A 17714-nucleotide genomic window follows, 5' to 3' on the forward strand; every position below is an offset into this window, starting at 1 on the left:
CCAGCTGGAAGATTCATGATTTTAAGACTTATGATAAGGCTACAGTAATCAAGTTAGTGTGGTATTGGTGAAAGGATAAACACACAGATCAATGGGATAGAACACATTCCAGAAACAGATATATAGTATATATAATCGATTGATTTTTCAGCACAGTACTAAGGGAATTCAATGGAGAAAAAACAGTCCTTTCAATAAATAATGCTGGAACAACTGGATATTCAATAAATTAACAGGAAATGGGTTAAAAGTCCAAATATAAAACCAAGAATTATACAACATCTAAAAGAAAACAGGAGAAAATATTTGTGATCCTAGGCCAGGCAAAGATTTCTTAGCTACAACAACAAAATCAAGAACAAAAATTCCTGATAAAGCCTGATCTTCACCAAAATAAAAAATTATTCCACTCTGAAAGTATAGGGGACAAGCGTAGGCTGCCCCAAGATGGGACTCTGGCATGAACACTATGCTGAGTTAAAAGCAATCAAAACCCAGCAGATTCAGGAAAAGCCCTTTACTTCCCCACAACTGCTTGCTTATACCAGGAAGACAGCTATTAATAGAGATTCCACTTTACCTAGCCATTTACCTACATAAAAGGAAAACCTTTGTTTTCTAAACATCTCCTTTCGCCTTCCTGCTAATGGTCTTTTCTCCCTTTGCATCCTCAGACCCTGACCCCTCTCCTTAGCTCATACAGATCATGTTACCTATCTTTGGAATTTCCATGTTTCTGTGGATTCCCTGTACTTAGACTATTAAATTTGATTTTCTCCTGTTAATCTGTCTTTTTTTTAATACTTTTTTTTTTAAAGATTTATTTATTTATCAGAGAGAGAGAAGGGGAGAGAGCGAGCACAGGCAGACAGAAAGGCAGGCAGAGGCAGAGGGAGAAGCAGGCTCCCCGCTGAGCAAGGAGCCCGATGTGGGACTCGATGCGAGGACGCTGGGATCATGACCTGAGCCGAAAACAGCTGCTTAACCAACTGAGCCACCCAGTCGTCCCCTGTTAATCTGTCTTATGTTGATTTGATTCTTAGTTCGGCTAGCAGGACTTTGAAAGGTAGAGGAAATTCTTCCTCCCCAACAAAAGTCACTATTAAGAGAATTAAAAAAAAAAAATGTCAGAGGTTGGCAGAAAGTATCTGTGAAACCGATACCTGATAAAAGATTTGTACCTGCAATATATAAAGAACGTTCAAAGCCCAGTAATAAGTAAACAATTCAATAAAACCATGAGCTAAAATATATAAAGAAGACTTCACTAAAGAAGAAACAAATGCAGAATGAGCACATAGAAAGATGTTTAGCATCACTGGTCATCAAACAAATGCAAATTAAAATCACAATGAGATAAAGCTACTCACTTAAGGCTAAAACAGGACACATTGAGGCACCTGGGTGGCTCACCTGGTTAAGCATCTGACTTTGGCTCATGTGAACCCAGGGTCCTAGGATTGAGCCCATGTTGGGCTCTGTGCTGAGCGGGGAGTCCACTTTGCCCTCTCCCTCTGCCCCTGCCCCTCCCCCTGCCCGTGTTCTATTTCTCAAATAAATAGTCTTAAAAATAAATAAATAAATAAATAATAAAATAAAACAAACAGAAGATCCTAAGTGTTGATGAGGATGCAGAACATCTAGAACTCTTACAGTGCCAGTAAGAATGCAAACAGTGGGGCGCCTGGGTGGCTCAGTGGGTTGAGCCGCTGCCTTCAGCTCGGGTCATGATCTCAGGATCCTGGGATCGAGTCCTGCATCGGGCTCTCTGCTCATCAGGGAGCCTGCTTCTCTCTCTCTCTCTGCCTGCCTCTCCGTCTACTTGTGATTTCTCTCTGTCAAATAAATAAATAAAATCTTAAAAAAAAAAAAAAAGAATGCAAATAGTAGAGCCATTTTGGAAAACAGTCTGATACTTCCTTATAAACACATCCTTAGCATATAATCCAACAAACTCAGTGCTACACATTCACTCAAGAGAAATAAAAACCTGTTCACATAAAACCCTGTACAGGAATGTATATGACAGCATAATTCATAATCACCAAAAACTAGCAAAACCTAAGGGTCCATCAATTGGTGAATGAACAATCAGTAGTCCATCTTTACCGAACTACTCATCCACACTAAAATATGGATGAATCTCAAATCTACTATGAAGTTAAGGAAGCCAGTCTCAAAAGGCCATATGCTATATGATTGTATATATAGGACATTCTGGAACAGGTTAAAGTATAGGAAATGGAGATATATCAGTGTCTCCTAGGGCCTGAGAGTATGGGTGTGATGAAAGACTGAAGCAGAAAAATGTTCATTTTTAGCCCATAAGCCTGATTTATAGCCTGAATAGTTTTGATCAAGTAGGTGCTGGTTGCTACAGTCTTTTTTTTTTTTTTTTAATGATTTTATTTATTTATTTATTTGTTTGTTTGTTTATTTGACAGAGAGAGAGAGAGGGCACAGTAGTCAGAGCAGCAGGTAGAGGGGAGAGGGAGAAGCAGGCTCCCTCTGAGGGCTGCTCTGACTGAGCAACCCAGGCACCCAATAAATCTTAAAAACAAAACAACAACAACAACAAAAGAACGAGGGGGGCTCCTGGGTGGCTCAGTTGTTAAGCATCTGCCTTTACCTCAAGTCATGATCCTAGGGTCCTGGGATTGAGTCCTGCAACAGGCTCCCTGCTCAGTGAGAAGCCTGCTTGTGTTCCCTCTCTGGCTATGTCTCTCTGTGTCAAATAAATAAATAAAATCTTTAAAGGAAAAAAAAAAAAAAAAAAAAAGAATGGGTGCCTGGGTGGCTCAGTTAAGTGTCTGCCTTCCACTCAGGTCACGATCCTAGGGTCCTGGAATCAAGCCCAGCAAAGGGCTCCCACTCAGCGGGGAGCCTGCTTCTCCCTCTCCCTCTGCCTGCCACTCTGCCTACTTGTGCTCTCTATCCCTCTGACAAATAAATAAAATCTTAAAAAAAAAAAAAAAAAGAGTTCTTTCTTGGCTATTGCATTCAATGATCCCACAGTAGGTGGAGTGACTACAAAGTTTTAGGGTAACGGAACCAACTGTCTTATATTTTAATTGTGTATTAGTCTCACAACTGTATTCATTTTTCAAAACTTACAAAACTGTTGCTGAAAACATGAAAGGAGGCCCAAAATGGAGTTACTTAAGCTAAGCCCCAAGTCACCAAACCAAGATGTAGTCCACTTTCAGCTCTGCCAGAAATGGAATCCTGCACCAGTCAGGCATCTCCTCATCAGCACTAGTTAGGTGACCTGCCTAACAGATCCCTGTCAGCCCCTAGAGGAAAGCTGCCTAGGATAACCAACCAGCTTTTTTGTCTAGTATAATTTCCTTGTTCCCACTCCCTTCTGCCTTTAAGTATCTTTCATTTCACATACCTCCTTGGAGCTCCTTTCTGTCTGCTAGACTGTATGGACTGATTCATGAATCAACATAAAGCTAATAAGATCATTAAAATTTACTCAGTTGAGTTTTGTTTTTTAATACTGTACACTAAAAAGGATGAATTTACCACATAAAAATCATATCTTCAAGAGACCTGGCAGACAAAAACCTAAGTTAGAATTTAAAACAAACAAACAACAACAACAAAAATAAAACAAAAAACCTCTCTGATATACAATCTAAGTGAAAATAATTATTAAAAATTTCTTATTAAAGCATTTGGTAGGTTTATATTTTGGATTTCCAGAAAGCTTTATTTAATTACTCTGCAATAAAAACAGATTTAAAGAATGTACATCATTAGAACACACAGATGAAGTTCTAACAATCCACATGGATTACGAAAAGCTTCAGGTTTTCTTTTAGTTTCAATTTTTTTAAAGTTTTAAAATAATTTTAAAGAAAGTATGTCTTTGTTAGGTTCATCAAAGACCTCAGGGAAATTAGAATGTTTTCATTTCTGTGAATATTTTGTTTCATACCAGGGAATCCTGGCTTAAACCAATCCTTAAGAATTCAAATTGCTAATTAAGGGATAAAACTGTATTTACAGAACTGTTAATGTTAAAATTTACATGTAAAATATGCTTTAAAATGGGATATCCTGTTTTGGAATCTGAAGTTAAAAGATCCCAGAGTCTAAATTCTCTAGCCCACTGAGTCCCCAAAACAGTGACTCTTAACACTGTCTCCAACACCTGCATAGCTTATTAAAATGCAGATAACTGGGTTACAGCCATTGTTTACACGCTCAAAATCTTGCAGATGGGTCCTAAGAATCTGTTAAACTAAGAAATTCCTATGCACATTACCACTTGAGACTCTTGACCAGATCAAAGTATTACTGCCTAAAGGTGGGCGTTTTCCAGTGTTCCTCCTGCTGGTTGAGACTGTAATGGCCAATTCAAAGACCAGCAGGCATTCTATTGCTGAAATCAACTATACTCTTTTCAAATTTAAGATCACTCTGAAAAACAGCCAGGTTTTATTAGGTTAGCAGCCCTATAAGTATGCCTATCTTTTAAGGAGACACACAGATTTTCAAAACATTTCCTTTTTATCAATGTGAAATATGTTTGTGGAAATGTAATATGAATTTATACACTTACACTTAACAAGCTTCCAGTTTCCCTTGCAGGTAAGTAGGACCCTTGTGCACCTTCTCTTTCAAATCTCTTAATTCAGGCTTTATGCCTTCACTGGGAGTAGAATGAAACAAGGTCTGAAAGTAATTGAATTTTTGCATTTTTTTTCACCTCAAGACTCAAGGAATCTTGATCTTAAGAATGGAATGGTTTAGATATTATTTTAATGATAAGAGACACACCTTTCAACTTGTCATAAAATCTGTAAAATATCATGAAACATCTTTTAAAGTGGCTGAAAATTAATCACTCTTGAGTGGCTTTTTCTTAAAAAATACACAGTAAAGAAAAACGTTAAATTCACCTAAATATAAATTTTACCTATTTTCCCTTGAAAATGGATATATTTTGAGTATTTTAAGTCCAATGCTCAACGAACTTCAGAGACGTTAAAATAATCATGGATTTGCCTTCTTTCTATTTCTCCACGAAATCTAATTCCCAGAAACAATCAATCTTGACCACACATAAATCAAAACTAATCATTTCAGTGGAAACCATGGCCAAATAAAAACACAGGTCACTCCTATTAACCATGTTTACTGACAAAGGAGACAGTAGTACACCTTTTTAGAAATTATGCCATATTTACTTTTTTATAATGAAAAACACAATAGGATAGAAAAAGTAATTAAAAGCTAAAATATGCTCACGACATATTTAAGGGTGAAAGTCAGGACAAAACTTGAAGTTTTCAATTAGCCCCTGTAAATACTAACAGATATTATTTTAAAAATAGCACTGACCTAGAAGACCGAGATTCTACCACAGCTTTGACATGCTCTTGTCATATAATCTTTGAAAGTCACTCTCTTTGAGTCTCTTTCTTCATAATGAATTCTAAAAGTGCTGGCACCTTAGCATGAACAAAAGACAGGGGCACCGAACTGTACTAGTAATCACTGTATTTGTCACCTCCAAAAACTCAGTTAAAAAACAAAAAGAAAAACTCGGATTTTTCTACTGACACTGCTGTGATATTAACATACTTTTATATTGTATAATAAAACATATCAACATTTGGAAGATCAGTAGAACTCAGTGAACTAATATTTTCCAAACGAGCAAATGTATGTTATAAAATCACGCATGGGCATGGGGACCAGTCTGGCTCACAGGGTAGAGCATGCAACTCTTGAGAGGATTTCTACAATTATCTGGGAAAAGCTACTAAAGTTTACTTTTACTCCTTTTAAAATTTTTTCTTTCCTTTTTTTTCTACTAGCCAGACACTAAAGAAGTTTGTAAAACATGTGCAACAATGCCACTTGTCTCACTAGTATTTTTGTTTCTAAGGTTATTTTTCACAAAAAGTTATTAATACTTACTGGGCATATTTTGCTTATATTCATATTATTGAGTAAATAATTATTTTTAAAATGTCTGCATTTTCATATCTAATACAATAAACAGCAATAGATAAAACCCATATAAACCCATATAAGCTAAGCTTTCTCAAAAGAGTTACAAAGCGGTCCTGAAACAAAAAGTTTAAAAACCACTGATTTAGATAATAAATACTAAAGGAAAAAGAACTGTTCTTATGTTTTTAGTACTTGCGACAAGTAAAAGGCTTATTTTACTCTGTAACAACTTTGCTGGCACTGTCTTCATTTCCTGGTTAAATTATTACACTTTAACCTTTAGCATAATTCAGCTCCACTTGTAATACTCGTAATATGCGATGACTAGGTGCTTTCGTAAACAAAGAGCTATGGTACTCCACCCTTGATGTACAAATAATACAAACTCAACATTGACAGAGTTCTATAAAGTCACACTTCCTGCAGTGACTCTAAGTAATCTGCTAACATAGAAAGATTCTGAAACCACACTAAAGAATTATATCATATGCTACTTAGAAAATGCTTTTAAGGAAACAGTATCTCTAAAGTCCAACAATTTTGAGTACAAAAAGCTACAATTCACCTCCTTGTGTCCACACAAGGCCTAAAAATAAGTGTTTAAGTGGGTTTAAATAAGTGTGTTTAAATAAGTGTGTTTAAAAATAAGTGGAGAGGAGCGCCTGGGTGGCTCAGTGGGTTAGGCTTCTGCCTTTGGCTCAGGTCATGATCTCAGGGTTCTGGGATCGAGCCCCACATCATGCTCTCTGCTCAGTGGGAAGCCTGCTTTCCCCTCTCTCTGCCTACTTGTGATCTCTCTCTGTTAAATAAGTAAATAAATAAAATCTTAAAAAAAAAGTGGGGAGCACCTGGGTGGCTCAATGGGTTAAGCCACTGCCTTCGGCTCAGGTCATGATCTCAGAGTCCTGGGATCGAGCCCCACATCGGGCTCTCTGCTCGGCAGGGAGCCTGCTTCCTCCTCTCTCTCTCTGCCTGCCTCTCTGCCTACTTGTGATCTCTCTCTGTCAAATAAATAAATAAAATCTTAAAAAAAAAAAAAAAAAGAAAAAAAAGAGTAACCTGTGAGCAAAACTCCACTCGGGGACATTTTACTACTCCTGGAATGGGCTTACGCAACTCTAGAGTCACTGATTAACCATCAGAGTCTCAACCTATTATACCAAATGCTGGGGCTGAAGAATATAACCAAAGAGCCCAAACTATATAGTTCATTGTCACAGACTGATAACAGGAGGGACTGATAACACTGTAGTGTATAACAATGTTTACTTCTTTTAAAATGTTTATTTTATTTTTTTAAGTAAACTCTACACCGGGGTGAGGCTTAAACTCACAACCCGGAAGTTATAGTTGTATGCTCAATCGACTGAGCCAACCAGGCACCCTTACTTTTTGTTTTGTTTTGGTTTGGTTTTTTTAAATAATCCCTTTGCCCTCTGTGGGGCTCAAACTCACAACCCTGAGATCAAGTCACATGCTATACAGACTGAGTCAGCCAGGGATCTCAGAACAAAAGAACCAAAAGACCATACATAGGGAGACACCTCGTGATTATCCACATTATCTATCAAAGGGAGCATGGGATTCTTGTTCATTTTTCGTCCTTGCCCTGGTGATTTCCTCACAGGGTGTCCTACAAACATCGTTTACAGCACTCTTTTACCTTTAATTTCTATCTTTTCTAGATCTACCGCTCCTATTTTCATTTTCTTAGTCCTCTGCAGTCTCACCTTGTACCCTATGGGTCTCTTTCATCTTTTACTTATACCTGACACTTTTCAATCTGCCCAAGAATTATTTGTGGGCCTATCTCTCATAAAAGATTGTAAACTCCTTGGTGTTGGAGATTGATTTTGGCATCTTCTATAATATATAGCACAACGTCTTATATATTGAAGATGCTATTTGAAATAACTACAAACAGAATTTGATTTTGCCACCTCAAATTTAATTCTATGTAGGGGGCGCCTGGGTGGCTCAGTGGGTTAAAGCCTCTGCCTTCAGCTCAGGTCATGATCTCAGGGTCCTGGGATCGAGCCCCGCATCGGGCTCTCTGCTCAGCAGGGAGCCTGCTTCCCCCCTCCTCTCTCTCTGCCTGCCTCTCTGCCTACTTGTGATCTCTCTCTGTCAAATAAATAAATAAAATCTTTAAAAAAAATTCTATGTAGCAAGTTCTATGTGACAGTTACTTTCCACCTATGATGAATATAGTCTCTTATAAAAGAAAAATATTGGGGTGCCTGGGTGCCTCAGTCGCTTAACCATCTGCCTTGGGCTCAGGTCATGATCCTGGAATCCCAGGATCATGTCCTCCATTGGGCTCCCCCTCAGTGGGGAGTCTGCTTCTCCCTCTAACCCTCCTGATCTCATGTTCTCTCTCTCACACATACAAACATACATAAATAAAATCTTTTTTAAAAAATATTAATTTTGTTGGGCTTCTGGGTGGCTCAGTGGGTTAAACCTCTGCCTTCAGCTCAGGTCATGATCTCAGGGTCGGGGGATCGAGCCCCACATGAGTTTCTCTGCTCGTCAGGGAGCCTGCTTCCCCCCCTCTCTCTGCCCCTCTGCCTACTTGTGATCTCTCTGTGTCAAATAAATAAAATCTTTAAAAAAATGTGTATTAAAATATATATATTAATTTTGTGAATAAGGTAAAAGTAAGGTTTGGTTGAAATAATGAGTATCTTTAAGGTAAAATTCATTAAAAAACTGACTATTCCTTTAATTTGTGAAGTGTTTATTCAGTAATTTAGAGTAGGAAAAATGGATTATAATGGCACTTTTTGATTTTTTATTTGTGCTGCTTTCATAACTTTAGAGAGTATTAGTACTGGGGTGCCTGGGTGGCTCAGTCAGTTAAGCCTCTGCCTTCATCTCAGGTCATGATCCCAGGGTCCTGGGATCAAGTCTCATACCCGGCTCCCTGCTCAGTGGAGAGCCTGCTTCTCCCTCCCCCTCTGCCCCTCCCCCAGCTCTCCCACACGCTCTCTCAAATAAATAAACTCTTTAAAAAAAGAAAGAGTATTAGTACTTACTTTAGTTTAGAATTTGTTAATGTCTTTACTGATGGGGTATAATAATAGTTTTTACTTAGAACTATCTTATTTGTAATTTATAAAATCTAATATTCGGTTACTTATTAATATAAAGTTAAACTTAATTTCCATTTAAAAAAAAACAGTTAAATTACTAATGACTTAATAGTTATTTTGGATAATGGTTTTACTATTTTTTTCATTGATAGCAAAAGCTATGCAAAATGTTTTTGGAAATAAAATTGCAGGGTGCCTGGGTGGCTCAGTCGGTTAAGTGTCTGCCCTCAGCTCAGGTCATGATCCCTGAATCCTAGCATCCAGCCTCACATTGGGCTCCCTGCTCAGCGGGGACTCTGCTTCTCCCTCTCCCCCACCTTGTTTGTTCTCTCTCTCTCACTCTCTCTCAGAAAAAAAAAAAAAAAAATCTTAAAAAAAAAAGAAAAGAAAATATAATTGCTATGCATTAATTTCTTGGTGATTCTCAATAATATCATTATTAAAATATATATTTTAAAATAAAATAACTGCAAACAAATGTTGGCAAAGATATCGAGAAAAGTGGAACACTTGCGTATTGTTGGTGTGACTGTAAAATGGTGCAATCACTATTAAAAGGGGTATGAAGGTTCCTAAAACAATTAAAAAAAAAAAAGAACTACCCTATGATCCAGCAATCCCACTTCTGTGTATATACATGCCAAAAAATTGAAAGCAGAGTCTTGAAGAGATATTTGCACAACGCTCATAACAGTATTCAAAATACCCAAGAGGTAGAAGCAACCTAGGTGTCCACACAGATGAGTGAAAACCAAGATGTAGTATATATATTCAGTGGAATATTACTTAGTCTTAAAAGGGAAGGGAATTCTGGCACATGTTATAACAACAATGAGCCTTGAGAACACTATACTAAATGTAATAAGCCAGTCACAAAAGAACAAATACTTTTATGACTCCATTCATATGAAGTACTTAAAGTAGTCAAATTCAGGGGTGCCTGGGTAGCTCAGTCAGTTAAGCCTCCAACTCTTGATCTCCAGGGTCTTGAGTTCAAGCCCCATGTTAGAGCCCAGAGTGGAGCCTACTTTAAAAAAATTTATTTAAAAAAATAATAAATTTTTTATATTTAAAAAAATAAAAAATAAAGTAGCCAAATTCATAGCAACAGAAAACAGAATGGAAGCTGCCAAGAGCTGATGGAGCAGAGAAAGGGGAGCCTCTATTTAATAGGTAAAGACTTCACAGTTGCAAGATGACAGTGTTTTGGAGACCGGTTGCACAACAATATGAATATACTTAACACAACCGAACTGTACACTTACAAGTGGTTAAAATGATAAATTGTATGCTATTTATTTTACACCACCACAAAAATAGAGAATGTTAAAAAGACAGGGTGGCTTTACAAAAGATTATCTTGAGTGTCAGAGTTTGGCTAATTCGGTTAGAAGCAAGTTCTGGAGTAAAGGGGGCAAGCATCTGGTCAGAAAGACAAGACAGACAGGGTGGCATGGCCGGCTTCGAAGCCTCTCAGCCTCCTCTCATTCTCTCCCGAATACTATGACTTTTCGTTTTCTCTCACAGTTTGAAGAACCTCATCCCCACTCCCACACTCCCACACACTATTAGCATACATGCACAAGTAACTTCCCAGGGGAGAAAAAATTCTACTTAGCCCCCTGCTGCGGGAGACCCAACTCTTTCTAACAGGAGCCCTTGAAACTTTTATGTGAAATAAGTCTTTTTCAAAATACTGGCTTATTCAAACTCTGGACCAAGGGACGTAGTTGAGTAAAGGTGAGATAGAGGAGAATTTATTTAATACAATGAAGTATGAAGAGGTAAGGGTTTCGGTGGGGTAATAAATTTTAAAAATTATCGGTCAATACCGACAATATGAGAACCAGGGGTAGTGACTTCCATTTAAACGCAAACAGTGTTTTAAGCATTAAGCACGTCCATGTCCTAAAACAGGCCAGAGAGTCAAAGAGGTGTGTGACACTAGGTCTTGCCCTCCTCACTTAAAATATTTTTTAGAATGAAATCTACTCTTAAACGATTATATTTTAAGTTATCTCTACATCCAACATGGGGCTCGAACTCACAACCCTGAGATCAAGAGCTGCATACTCCACTGACATTCTTCTTGCAGCATTTAAGGTGTAGGGCAGTTCTGTTTGGGCCTATTGGAGTGAGTGGATCCCTGGCTAAGCTTTTGTTTTATTCAAGAATTCTATAGCTGAGGGGCATTTGGCTGGCTCATTCTGTAGAACATGTAACTCTTGATCTCCAGGTGGTGAGTTCCAACAACCCATGCTAGGCATAAAGCTTATTTAAAAATAAAAAAATAAAGAATTCTACAGGTGAAAAGATTGAAAACTACTAGACTAAGATATATGTCAAGTTTCAGTGGGGCTTGGCCCTGTGAGTATCCATGTATTTTGTATACACCAAGGTTTCTCAACCAAGACACTAGTAACATGCTGGGCTGGGTATGTCTTTGATGCGATGGCTGTCCTATGCACTGTAGGATTTTTTGTAGCATCTGGCCTTTACTCACTATATGCCAGTAGCATCCCTTCCAACTTCTCAAATCAAGACCATCAAAATTGTCTCCAGGGGCACTTGGGTGGCTCAGCTGGTTAAGCATCTGCCTTCAGCTCAGCTCAAGTCACAATGCCAGGGTCCTGGGATTGAATCCTGATTCTTCATCTCCCACTCCCCCTGCTTGTGGTTCCCTCTCTGTTTGTGTTCCTTCTCTCACTGTCTGCAAATAAATAAATAAAACCTTTAAAAAAAAACAAAACACACAACTGTCTCCAGACACTGCCAAATGTCACGTGGTTGGGGGGGCCACAATCGACCCCTCCCATTTGAGAACTGCTAATGCGGGGGACATATAGATCCACTTCTAAGCTCAGAGCCCAATTTGTTTGTGGTCTGTTGCTGTTTTATACTAGCTTCTCCTTTCTCTTCTACTACTATGGTAATGTTAAACATAAGCTAACATTGTATTCTTGGTAAATTATTTTTTATGAGTAGGAGGAGAAAAAAAGCAGGCTAGAGATTCTAACACAAATATGGGTATTTGCCTATAACACTTTTAAAGTAATACTTGAAAAAGGTTGCTTGGTTACCTGAAATACAAGGCACAAGAAGTTTCTAGGTACTAGCTTAGGCATTTCAATGTCTGAATATAAAATCTATTTATTTGGACATGTGTATTTAAAAAAAAAAAAATGAGGTGTCTGGCCGGCTCAGTTGGTAGAGCATGCAACTCTTGTTCCCAGGGTCCTAAGCTCAACCCTCACTTTGGGCATCGAGCTTACTTTAATTAACTAATTAATTAATTCCATTTATTTATTTATTCATTCATTCAATTAATTAATTAATAAGCGGGTCTATACATGTGGTACTCAGCAGTGGATAACTTTCATAAACAAGATGGGTGACTATAAAAATTAATATAGCATTAGGCTCAGATGAAGAGAAGAACAACGCTTTTTGAATGAATAAATATAATACTGAGAAATCACTGTAGGAGGACAGGAAAACATGGCTTTAGAATGGGAGCAATTTGCATTTGAATCTTAACTCCATCTGCTTTACTTTCTGATCTTGGCTAAAACATATAATCCGTCTGAGCCCAGAAAAAAAGAAAAAAAAAACCAAACCAACTTTATTTCTTGTCTTGCATTGCTTGAGGAAGGGGATCATCTTTTAACCATCTGTATTTCCAATATAGCTGGAAAATAATTTGATAAATGAATTTTAAGTAAAAATGTCAAGACTCCTTTCTTCTTTAAGAGCTACACAAATCATTTAACATTTTTAAGATCTCTTGCTTTTCCAATAATTCAGTTCCACACTCAAGGTTATTTACAGGATTCCTGAGTGATTTAGGACTGACCAAGCATAGTAACGAATGCTTTTAATTTATCTTTGGGTTTTCTTTTTCGAAAGTCAAAACCAGGGCCCTTGAAAAATGAGGGTTGGTTTGTTTGTTTAGTTTTTTTAAGATTTTATTTATTTGAAAGAGAGAGAAGTAACATAAGCAGGGACAAAGGGAGAGGGAGAAGCAGGCTTCCCGCTGAGCAGGAAGCCTCTACGTGGGGCTTGATCCCAGGACTCTGGGATCATGATCTGAGCCGAAGACAGACGCTTAACAACTGAGCCAACCAGGTGCCTCAAAAAATGAAGTTTTATATAAAAAGATTCAGACTCATTCTGATCCTCAATTCTTACATATATAAGCAATCTTTAAGTCTAAGGATTAAACCATTTGGGTGTCCAGGAGTTGTTGATGGCACCTAAGAAGCCCTCTAACCGGGGATTAGCAAGAACTCGCTCTAAAATCAAAACACATAAGCCAAAATGAGTGGGAATCCTGCTACAGAGTAACCTGAGCTCTGATTAAACAGCCAAGCATGGGGGCGCCTGGGTGGATCAGTGGGTTAAAGCCTCTGCCTTCAGCTCAGGTCATGATCTCAGGGTCCTGGGATCAAGTTCCGAATCAGGCTCTCTGCTCCGCAGGGAGTCTGCTTCCTCTTCTCTTTCTGCCTGCCTCTCTGCCTACTTGTGATCTCTGTCTGTCAAATAAATAAATAAAATCTTAAAAGAAAAAAAAAAAAGTTGCCCTTTAAAAAAAAAGAAAGAAAGAAAGAAATATAGAACAAACAAAAAACCAGCCAGGCATGAAATAAGGTGGTGGCTCATCTCAGCTCTTACAAAGAAGAGAAGCTGTGAAAAGCTGAGCATTATCTTTATAAGCCTTTCGCTTTCTTCCATAAAGACTTGAAGATCTGAGTATTCAATGATACTTAAAACTACCTTTGGGCACCTGGGTGGCTCAGTCATTAAGCATCTGCCTGGGGCTCAGGTCATGATCCCAGGGTCCTGGGATAGAGCCCCACATTGGGCTCCCAGCTCAGCAGGGAGCCTGCTTCTCCCTCTTCCCCTCCGCTGACTTGTTTCTCTCTCAAACAAATAAAATCTTAAAAAAACAAAAACAAAAAAACCCTACCTTATAACCAAGGGTAGTACCAGGATCACACTGTTTATGTAGCACTAATGGATGATCTTTTTTTCCTCCTCCCTCTCACGACTGACAATCATCCCACCCACCCCCAGCAAATACACGTTTTTGGCTCTTACAGCTCCAGTTAGGACATCTTTTCCAAAAATCTCTGGCATGGTCCAGGGTTGTTTTCAGTAACTGGGACAAAGTGTCATAAAGAACATGATCATAAAAATCCTGTAGAATGTCACATCACTGAAAAGGAAACATGAGACCTCCTCTGCCAAGTACAAACACAATACAGTTTTTGCTTCTGTGGTCAAAACAGATAACATGGAAGAGTTTAGACGTCTAATTCTTTCTTGGGTCTAATATTTGGGATTAGATCGCAGGAGCAATGGAAATTTGCTAATCATCCATGATTTTTGGTGATTTATAAGCCCAATGAGTAAGATAAAAGAGCTTCAATTTTCCCAATATTCAGAATATTACTTCATTACAAAAGAAAGGTTCACCTATAAATAGTCCCCCTTCCTCTTACCATTTTATGTTCTGTTGAACTTTTCCTTATATACATCATTTGGCTACATAATCTTTGGCAAAAGATAGCTAGACTAGTAAAATACTCAACATTTTCATCAATGACAATATTTGGGGTGCTGGAAAATTATCTTTTCACAAAAGACACATCCAATGTCCAAGAAAACTTCTCATATAAATTCTGACAAAGGACAAATTTAACTTCTAAGCAAGATTAGCCGGAGTAAAACATTCAAAATTTCTAAGTTATGTTACCATCAGAATCTTTCATCCCTTATAATGTTGGTAAAGTGTTAATATGCAAAGAGTGCAACATGAATATAGTTAAGTCATACTTTCTAGGACACTCTCAATCCTGGATTGGAGTTTGAAAGCTAGGTTTTCCAAAATGCCTCAGGTGCCAAGTGTTCAGTGTAATTTGAAATTCATGATATTCTAGGCCAGGCAGGTGACATCCTCAGGAACATGTTCAGACCTTGGTTTAACTGACAACTTCTTAGTCTCTCATGAATAATCATTTGTTCTACATTAGGTTGGACTTCTTTATTACATTTATTATTGTAATGTAATGTAATATAAATGTAATACAAATATTACATTTATTATTCTTTATTGTATCTTCCTTTGCTTGAATGTCTTGTTATCTATAATTGGGAATTTATAAATATTACATATCCTTCATTTTGCACTCACCGTGAGCTAACCTCATTGGCCTTAGGGTGATGTGGAACAGCAGCTCCTGAGGTCCTCTCAGCCGTCATCCCCTTGACCTACCTGAAGTTTCTCAAAGAGCTCTGGGTCACCACATTACCTAGGTAGTGGCAACATTATCATGACCTTTCCTGATTCCAAAGACTTCAATGACTCCAAGATAGGACAGAGTTGCTGACCCTTGAGTTGAGGTGTCCACATTCAACCATTCTTTTTTTTTTTTAAGAGTTTTTTAAAATTTTTAAATATATTTATTTTGAGTAATTCCTACATCCAACATGGGGCTTAAACTCATGACCCCAAGATCAAGAGTCACGTGCTCTTCTGACTGACCCAGCCAGGCACCCAAAGTTATACCAACATTTAGAAAGAAATCTTTTTTTTTTTTTAAAGGTTTTATTTATTTACTTGACAGAAAGAGACGGTGAGAGAGAGAACACAAGCACAGGGAGTGGGAGAGGGGAAAGTAGACTTCCTGCCAAGCAGGGAGCCTGATGTGGGGCTTGATCCCAGGACTCCGGGATCATGACCTGAGCCAAAGGCAGATCCCTAACAGCTGAGCCACCCGGCACCCCAATCCCTTTTTTGTTTTTAAGAGATTTTTATTTTTTAAGAAGTCTCTACAGCCAACACAGGGCTCAAACGCACACCCTCAAGATCAAGAGTCGCATCCTCCACCAACTGAGTCAGCCAGGTGCCTCTAGAAAGCTACAAATAATATAGTAGGCCTATAAACTAAAACTACATGGCTTATGGCACGATCAGCTACAGAGAAGACAACAGAAAACACAGTTAATTTGTTCATGGAAATCTAGCTTTGGATAGCACCAACACTTGTGAAACTTCCCTACTGCTTATTTGGGCCACTGAGAATAAAACCCATCAGAATTGTTTAAAAGTATCTTCTTTTGGGAGGAAATGCTAAAGAACATGAAAAAAAGACTGAAAGGGGGGCACCCGATGGTTTACTCAGGAAGTTGCCTTCAGCTCAGGTCATGATCTTAGGTTAGCGTCAGGCTTTCCACTCAGCAGGGAGTCTGCTTTCCCTCTCTTGTTGTCCCTCCCCTTGCGTGTGTGTGTGTGTGTGTGTGTGCGAGCGCGCGCACACATGCACAAGTGCTTGCTCTCTCTCTCTCTCTCTCCCCAGCACCCTCTCCCTCTCTCTCTCTGACAAATAAATAAAATCTTACCAAAAAAGAATAGGGTGGGAAAGGGTGAATCCATTTTATAAAGAAGGAATCAGCATGTAAGATGAATTCTCCATGGGAGAATGGGAGATTTTTTTCCATCTACCTTAGTATTTAGTTGGATATAATTTTGGGTATTGGGGAAAGAAATAATAAGCTGATACATATATTGTTGGTAAGATAATTAAGAAACACAACTCACCATTTTTTAGGCTTCGACAATGGTTTATATTTGCTGTACTTTACGCGCCATTCAAGTACTTCTTTACAGCGCTGACAAACTCCATCATGAAGCTTTGCATTAATTTTCTTAAAACCAAACAGAAAAACAAAGTAAGAATTTCATTGGTGAGCCAGCATTATAAACCCCGTAAAAAAGGTACATGAGAAATTTAAGTATTTTTTATTTATTTTATTTTTACTTATTTTTTTTTTAAAGATTTTATTTATTTATTTGACAGATAGAGATCACAAGTAGGTAGAGAGGCAGGTAGAGAGAGAGGAGTGGGGAAGCAGGCTCCCTGCTGAGCAGAGAGCCCAATGACCCTGAGATCATGACCTGAGCGGAAGGCAGAGGCTTTAACCCACTGAGCCACCCAGGTGCCCCTTAAGTATTTTTTAAATAGTAACCTAAATTTAATCTGCTTAACATTTTATGATACTCTGTGTAATTTTATGTGTATTTTTCAAGTTGATTCTTTACAAAGGCAAAGTTTGTTTTTTTTTTTTTTTTTAGATTTTATTTATATGACAGAGAGAGAGACAGTGAAAGAGGGATTACAGCAGGGGGAGTGGGAGAGGGAGAGGGAGGCTTCCCACTGAGCAGGGAGCTCGATGTGGCGCTCTATCCCAGGACTCTGGGATCAAAACCTGAGCCAAAGGAAGACACCCAAAGACTTTGCCACCCAGGCACCCCCCAAAGGCAAAGATTCTTAACTAGGTGTAGCTCAGAATCATCCAGGAAATGTTTTAACCTCTTGGCAGGAGCATTTTAGAAGCCCCGCCCCCCCCACTGATTCTGATGTGTGCAAATGTTAAAACTCAAGTTTGTACTGTCAAGACATGTGCGTTTTACTATATATAGGTTATACCTCAAAAATAATGTAATAATAAAGAAGAAAACCTAATGCATATTTTAAGACTACTGTTTCCAGGGGCGCCTGGGTGGCTCAGTGGGTTAAAGCCTCTGCCTTCAGCTCAGGTCATGATCCCAGGGTCCTGGGATCGAGCCCCACATCTGCTCAGCAGGGA

General features: G+C 38.4%; 1 protein-coding gene across 1 annotated transcript in view; it reads right to left on the reverse strand.

The window, feature by feature from the left end:
- Positions 1-17714, reverse strand: part of C12H9orf85 (chromosome 12 C9orf85 homolog) — a 66634-nt gene that overhangs the window by 8348 nt on the left and 40572 nt on the right. Inside the window, exon 2 of the mRNA XM_032306761.1 lies at positions 16666-16772. Coding sequence (XP_032162652.1) covers positions 16666-16772 — 107 coding nt within the window. The remainder of the gene's footprint in view (positions 1-16665; positions 16773-17714) is intronic.

The sequence above is a fragment of the Mustela erminea genome, chromosome 12, assembly GCF_009829155.1.
Source record: "Mustela erminea isolate mMusErm1 chromosome 12, mMusErm1.Pri, whole genome shotgun sequence".
NCBI lineage: Eukaryota > Metazoa > Chordata > Mammalia > Carnivora > Mustelidae > Mustela > Mustela erminea.